We start from the raw sequence: 7,253 nt of genomic DNA, 5'->3' as shown, positions 1-7,253 counted from the left end.
CCCCCCACTGTCTCAAACTCCTGCAAGGTGGGGAGCATGGAATAGTGTTGTCATGGTCCCAAAAGGCTGTGTGAAGTATTGCACTCTGACAGACACCCTGCTGTGGCTTTAGCATCCTCTTAAATGTGTCTTCTGCAGCAGCTTCTCTATGGCAACCCCTCTGCTAGGGGCTTTGCTCACATGGGATGCTGAACCAGCATCTCTTCTGGGTGACGCTTCCCTTGCAAGCCACAACCTTGTACCTGGCCACAGGGTTATGGTCTGTCCTTGCACCCCCCCAGGGCTTCTCATGGCAGGCTGTGCTCTGTTCTCTCTTGCAGGAGAATGCTGTCCAGGCAGAAGGACCCCCCCATCAATCAGATCATCGAGCTGGGGATCATCCCCAGGCTGGTGGAGTTCCTGTGCTATGCTGACAACGCTCCTCTGCAGTTCGAAGCAGCCTGGGCACTGACCAACATTGCCTCCGGCACCTCTGACCACACCAAGGCGGTGGTGGAGGGAGGTGCCGTCCCTGCCTTCATCTCCCTGCTCTCCTCCCCGCACATGCACATCAGCGAGCAGTCTGTGTGGGCACTGGGCAACATCGCAGGTGAGCAGAGATCTGGAGATCTCCAGCCTGGGCTTTGGGTTGTGCAGAGGATCCCTGCCCAAGCCAGTGCTGGGGAGCTAAAAATATTGATGCTCCTCAAGATCACCTTGTCTCCCTGCAGCTTCGTCTCCAAGCTGCTGCCCCTGTTGGAACCCTTTGGTCCCTTCACGTGGCCTGGCAGCCTTTGGGACCCCGGCTTGTTTCTGTAAGAAGGTTTTGGCCAAAGCCAAGTGCAGGACTCCATCCTGCTGGGTGGGTCTAACCCACTAGTGTTGTTGGTGGGGAGAACAGAATGGGTCAGGTCTGGTTAGCCTGCTCCCAACTGGCCACGGTGGCACTCCAGTCTGCCTGGGAAACTCTCCCCACCTGAGAACACTTAATGGTGTGTGGCTGGTGGGTGAGCCCAGCCACCCAGCCCTGGTCTGAGCCTGTGGGTCTGGTTGCTGTTTGTTGACTACCTTGTGACTTGGGCAGATGCAGTGAAATCTTTTTCCATCCCTACAGGAGATGGTCCTCTCTACAGAGATGCTCTGATCAATTGCAATGTGATTCCTCCCTTGCTGGCTCTGGTGTCACCTGCAACTCCAGTAAATAACCTTCATTTTCTTGACTTAATGGCTCTTAATCACTTGGGTGAATGGTGGCCTGCCATCTGCCTTGCAAACAACCAGCTGTTGGAATAATGGACAGAGACCCTGTCCTAAGCTGCTTTTTGGCTATATAATGCTGGGGATGCCACGCAGGCAGTCACCTGGGATGTCTTCTAGTCTTAGCTTTTCTATCTGGCTTTGACCATCGTAAGCTAGGAATAAGATGACACTGGTGCAAAACAACCAACTTTTCTGGCTGCTCTGGTCCTAACCCAGCTCCCCCCTGCCTCTTCTTAGGGAGCCCTGTGGAAGGACCATGACAAACACCAGTTCATGTGTACTCACACTGTGGTAGCTGTGGTGTGTTGAATGTAGCTCCACTGCTCTCCAGGGAGCATCCTTACTGGGCTGAGCTGCCTGAATGATGCAACTGAAGTCCTCCAGGTGCCCTATTCTAGAACAATGGGCTGCTAATATCTGTTAATATTAAAAAGCAAATTCCTGATCTTTGTCCAAAGAATGCTCTGTAATTTGTCCCCAGGACCCAGCAAGGAAGCTGTTTGGCACCTGGTAGTCATTGTAGTTTGTCATTGTTATTGGAACTTAATATTGGGGAGGGAGGGAGTGAATCTACTGCCTTAGTCACTTACCTGTTTCATCTCCCTTCTTCAAATAAGCCTCAGCCCTTAATAAGAAGGCTGCTTCTGGCTACTTGGTGACATTTCTGAGCTGCAGGGACCAGAAGCAGGGTGTTACCTCTTCCTCACTCATTACTGCAGCGAGGACCTTTCACCTGCCTTCTCTTTCAGGTGGGGTTCCTGAGGAACATCACATGGACCCTGTCAAACCTCTGCAGGAACAAGAACCCCTACCCACCCCTGGATGCGGTGAAGAAGATGCTGCCAGTCCTCATCTGCCTCCTGAAACATGAGGACAAGGACATCATCTCTGACTCCTGCTGGGCCGTTTCCTATCTGACCGATGGCTCCAACGATCGCATCCAAATTGTGGTGGATACAGGGATTCTCCCAAGGCTGGTGGAACTCATGGCCAGCCCGGAGCTGATCATTATGGTAGGAAACAATTGGCAATCTCCAGCTTCTGGTCCCTGAATGTAGGAACATCTGAGGAGAGGGGTGGCTGATGTGGTCTGCTGTCTCCCCAGCCTGCAGTCGTACATGGCTGTTGGTCCAGCCATGGCTCTGTTCCAGCTTGCTGTGGCTGGCAGGCTGGGTAGAGGCTGTAAAGCCACTTAGAGCAAAATAGGAGGATGCTAGGTTTGTAAATGCAACAGTAATCGCTCACGATGCTTTCCTTATTTGGAGGATCAAGCACTTTGTGAGGGATCTCGCTGGACTTTCTGGCATGTATCCCTTGAGGTGAGGATTCTCCTCTCTCCTTTAATCTCTGCCTAGACTCCAGCTCTCCGGGCCATTGGGAATGTAGTCACGGGGACTGATGAGCAGACCCAGGCAGCTATCGATGCTGGTGTCTTCACTGTCCTGCCCTGCCTCCTGCGACATGCAAAGCCAACTATACAGAAGGAAGCCGCGTGGACGCTCAGTAACATTGCAGCAGGACCTTGCCGGCAGATCCAGCAACTCATCACCTGTGGGTTGTTGCCACCACTGGTCGAGCTGCTCGATAAGGTAAGGGATGGGTGCAGCGTTACACATACAGCTGCTGCAGAAGCAATGCTGAGGTTCAGGAGATCCACGGTGGCTCACTTGTGGAGCACTCAGCATGTGCCCAAGAGCAACCTGAGCAATCTGCTTCAAAGCTGTTGATCCTTGGAACAGCCTAGGCACTTGGACTTGTCACTACACCTGCATGAAAGCATGGCTTGGTGACCACCCATCACTCAAGTGCTGGGGGAGGTGGGCTGGTCCAAACTGAGCACAAGGGAGATGGCTGTCCTCACCTCATGGTGATCTTGGAGGGGTGCTGAAACCTGGGAGTGTATTCACTGTGCTGCTCTTCTAGGGGGACTTCAAGGCTCAGAAGGAAGCTGTGTGGGCAGTGGCCAACTTCACGACTGGAGGGACTGTGGAGCAGGTGGTGGAGCTTGTCCAGTCTGGGGTCCTCAAACCTCTGCTCAACCTGCTCTTGGCCAAAGACAGCAAAACTATCCTGGTCATCCTGGATACCATTTCAAATCTCTTCCTGGTAAGATCTACCATCTCTTGCTACTCTTTTGGGAAAGGAATGCAAGGTATGAACCATTGTGTGGCTGGGACAGCTCCTACAGCAGCTACTGGTCTTGAAGGAGTAAGAGTTAAACTCCATGTTGTCCAACTTCTTGCTGAGCCCTTTGAACAACCCAATGGTGCCTAAGATTAAGTTCCCAAAGTGTTCCTCTTCACCTCCTGTAATTCTGGTCTTCTTCTGGAAAGGAAAAGAGGTTGTGTGTTAATCCTTGAGCTGGACAGAGGTGAAGGTCTTGCAGAAATACAACTGCAGGGAAATCCAGCGGTCCTGGGGGCACTTCAGCTCGGCTCCCTGCCAGCTGATGTCTACTTGCCTCTCACCTGAGAGCCTGTTTCTCATAGCACCTTTGAACCAGTGAGACGGCTTTTGCAAATGGAATAGTGGGTGGCAAGTCACACCTGCTGCTTCTTGGTGTGCGGGTGTAACAGAGGTTGGCTAGCTTGGCTGGTTGGCATCGAGCCCCTGGGCAGGAATCCCACAGGGACTGATGTTCCATATCCATAGCATCATATCCCTGGGATCTCTGCTAAACGCTGATCCAGTAGGGACTGGGGATGCAGGACTGCAGTCATTTGACCTGCAGATGAGGGTTTTACAGTACAGACCATCTCAGACCCGTTGCTGATGTGAGGTCGTGTTTCCCTGCTCTGGTGTCTCAGGCAGCTGAGAAGCTGGGAGAGACAGAAAGGTTGTGTCTGCTCGTGGAGGAGCTGGGTGGTCTGGAGAAAATCGAAGCCTTGCAAACCCACGACAACAACATGGTCTACCGAGCTGCGCTGAATATCATCGAGAAATACTTTTCTGGTGAGGTATGTGAGCTCTTGCTGTTTCTCATGGGAAAATATGAAGCTGTTACACACTGGAATGGAGCACGGACTTTGGGGACACTGGGTTTTTGGAAGAGATCTCTGCATGACTAGAAGTAGTTCCTTGCAGCTTGTTCCGGCTGCTTTTAAAGGTCTGTAAAAGCTCTGAGTTGTCAGCTGATGAGTTGCACAGCAGGTACCGATGCCTTGATAGCATCTTGCTGCTGGAATTCAAACTGGCATCACTGGAGTTACTGTGGTTGCTGATATAAATACCAAACAGGGAGAAGTTTCCTCCTTCAGAGCTGAGTGAGCATGTCGCTGTGAATGGAAGGCTCCTGGCCAGCTGGTCCCTGTGCTCAGGTTGTGTTGGGATGACTTGACCCTTCTCATGTGATGAACTCATGGAAAACGAGGACAGGACACCAGCTAGCAGCTGCAAGAGTCCCCTGACTGTCACAGATGCCATGCTTGGTCCCAGCCTTTGCCTTGCAGATGGGGAAACATCAGGGAAGAGGCTGAGCAGCTTGGCTGATCTCGGAGCTGAGGCTCAGCCTAAAGTGAGCTGCAGCAGCAGGGAGCAGGTGTCTGTTAGTCCTGCCCGGAACAGGGGCTGTGGGATGCTCCTGGGAGGGGGTGTGGAGGAAGATTTCCTCAGGTGCTGGGGGAACATCTCCAAAGCTGTTCTGGCTTGCTGCTCTTCCAAGCAGGGTAGTTAATCTGAGTGAGTTCTGCCACTCCAGCCACTCTCTTCTCCTGTCTCTGGTGTCAGAGCCTGCAGACTTGGCTGCTTTTTGTGTGTGAGATGCAGGGATGCTGTAAAGAGCAGGAGGGGTGGTCTGGTCTCCAAGGGTCCTGTTAGAGTCAAGCTGATCTTAACAGCCTGTTACAGCAGCAGGATTTTATAAAAAACAATAAAATGCCAAGCTGCTGGGGAAAGCTTCAGGTGAACTGGTGCAAAAAAGCTTGGGTTAGTTGAGATGCTGAACTTTTAACTGGTGGCTGTTGCCTTCCTCCCAGGAAAACCCAGACCTGCAGCCTGGGACTGGCCAGGATGGGCTGTATGACTTCTCAGTGGAGAAGCAAGACTTCAACTTCTGAAGACGAAGCACTACAGAGCTCCGAGCTGGTGGGTGGAGATGTCTTGATTGAGCTCAGACACCCAAGCCCAGAGGAGGAAAGGTGTTGAGTCTTTTTACTCTTGAAAATTCTCAATAAATTGCACTGCTGGCTTTGTACTTCTTGCCTTTAATATCCATCCCCCTCCCATAAGCCACTCTTGCAAACAGTATAGACTTTTTTCCGTAGTGTGTCTAGGCTGTGCAGAACTGTATGGGAGCTCCTGGGCATGTTTTTCTGGTGGAAAGCACAAACTCTCCGCTAGCTGTGTGAAGCCACTGGAGAGTGTTACCACCCTGTCCAGCTGGGTCCCAGGGCTTCTGCTGAGGCTTCTTGGCTTGACTGGGGGTGGCTGAGGCAGCTCAGGAAAGCTTTTCAGGAGATGCTTCACCCTTCTGCAGGTGAAACCACCTCTCCATGAGAGGAGATGCTTCTTGCAGGGAAGGAACTTTGTGCAGGGGAAGGTGGGTCACTCTGTGTGCTACTCCCCAGGGCAGTGTCAGGGTCTGGACGCAGGAGCAGATGCTGTGCTGGAGGCACTTTTGCCCTGGGAGCTAGTTCACTTCCCACTGCAGCTTCCCTGATGCTATCCATGGACCTGGAGCCTGCTGATCTGGCTCTGCCTAGAGCTGTCCTGTCACACTGAGGACCTGTATTTCAGGTTTCTACGGGATGTCACTGTCCCTTGCTCAGAGGAGTCCTCCCTCCCTTTCCCCAAGCCCTCAGCTTTGGTGTCTGGCTGCAGGCGGAGCAGCAGGTGAGGATGGTGTTGGTGTGGCTCTGTCCAGCTTGCAGCAAGCTCTGCTGCCCTGTGTCCAGCCCTGCAGCCATACAACCTGCTCCACTCATGGATGCGTTGCACAACCTTTATGTGCTGCAGGTTCGGAACAAGCTGCTGGCCATGGATCCAGCCTTGCAGTGCTGATGGGCTGGGGAAGGTTCTGCTGGACCCTGCTGTCCCCAGGGGTTGGGGCTATCTCAAGGGCTTTGCTCCATGCAAGAGGGGAGTGGGAGCTTCCTCCACCTTGCTCTGAGGGTTTTGACTCTTCAAAAAATGACCCTGAGTGGGTTCAGGGCTCTGCTCCCTTAGGTGCAGTGAGAGGTGATGGGTAACTTAATCCCAAGGGAAAAATCTCAAGGGAAGCAGAACTTCTACCCTGCATCTGTTCATCAGAGGATCTATGCATTTCTCCTCCAGGCCACCTGGGAAAGAGGGGGTTAGGTGGTTAAAGTCTGTGCTCCATGCCCTGCGAGGTGTGCAGCCCTGATGGTGTGTGCCAGAGCTGGATATCGCTTGTTTAATATTTAAATGCTGGAGCTGATGAATTGCAAAGGAGTTCTTGGTTTTTATTTCTTGGATCCAAAGCTCTGTACTTAAAGCTGTGATTAAGCACTGCCTGAACATGTGTTTGAAAACACAAAAATGTGAAAATCCTGTGTTTGTGCCCATGGGTTGACACAAAGGGCTCCATCTTGCCTGTGCACACCTTCCTGTGTCACGCTGCTGCTGACGAGGCTGATACAGCATCTGGAGACGGTCACATTTCACCAGGTACAACGAATCTGAGGCAGGTGCTTCCTCAGTGTAAATGGAGATGCAGACCGGAGCTGGGGTCTGTGCGGCCGCCCTGACCATGGGCCATCCCCCGGGGCTTTTCCCACGCTCGGGCAGGGCTGTTCCTCACCGGCAGCGGGGCTGCTGTTTGCTGATGCTCTGCTGACTTAAAGCAAATTAAAAAGAGAAAGGGCAAGGCTATTTGACTTTTTTCCATCTTTCCTGCGTGTGCCGGAGATGAGCCTGCGGTAGGTGGTGTTACGCGGAGCCCTGGGACCAAAACACCTCCCTTCCACCCTCGTGTCCTTAAGCTGCAATAAAATAGTGTCCCTGCAGCCCTGGCTGTGATGGAGAGACAAACATCCCCCGTTCCTGAGGAGTATCAG

General features: G+C 52.6%; 1 protein-coding gene across 1 annotated transcript in view; it reads left to right on the top strand.

Moving 5' to 3' along the window:
- Positions 1-5,331, top strand: part of LOC104465673 (importin subunit alpha-5-like) — a 7,950-nt gene extending 2,619 nt beyond the window's left edge. The window contains exons 4-10 of the mRNA XM_010078812.1: positions 321-589; positions 1,094-1,176; positions 1,989-2,252; positions 2,595-2,828; positions 3,163-3,345; positions 4,047-4,196; positions 5,214-5,331. Of these exons, the coding sequence (XP_010077114.1) occupies positions 321-589; positions 1,094-1,176; positions 1,989-2,252; positions 2,595-2,828; positions 3,163-3,345; positions 4,047-4,196; positions 5,214-5,294 (1,264 nt within the window). The 3' untranslated portion in view covers positions 5,295-5,331. The remainder of the gene's footprint in view (positions 1-320; positions 590-1,093; positions 1,177-1,988; positions 2,253-2,594; positions 2,829-3,162; positions 3,346-4,046; positions 4,197-5,213) is intronic.
- Positions 5,332-7,253: the final 1,922 nt, after the last annotated feature.

The sequence above is a fragment of the Pterocles gutturalis genome, unplaced genomic scaffold, assembly GCF_000699245.1.
Source record: "Pterocles gutturalis isolate BGI_N339 unplaced genomic scaffold, ASM69924v1 scaffold18908, whole genome shotgun sequence".
NCBI lineage: Eukaryota > Metazoa > Chordata > Aves > Pterocliformes > Pteroclidae > Pterocles > Pterocles gutturalis.
The sequence above is the reverse complement of the archived record's forward strand: the minus strand, read 5'-3'. Positions and strand labels throughout refer to the sequence as shown.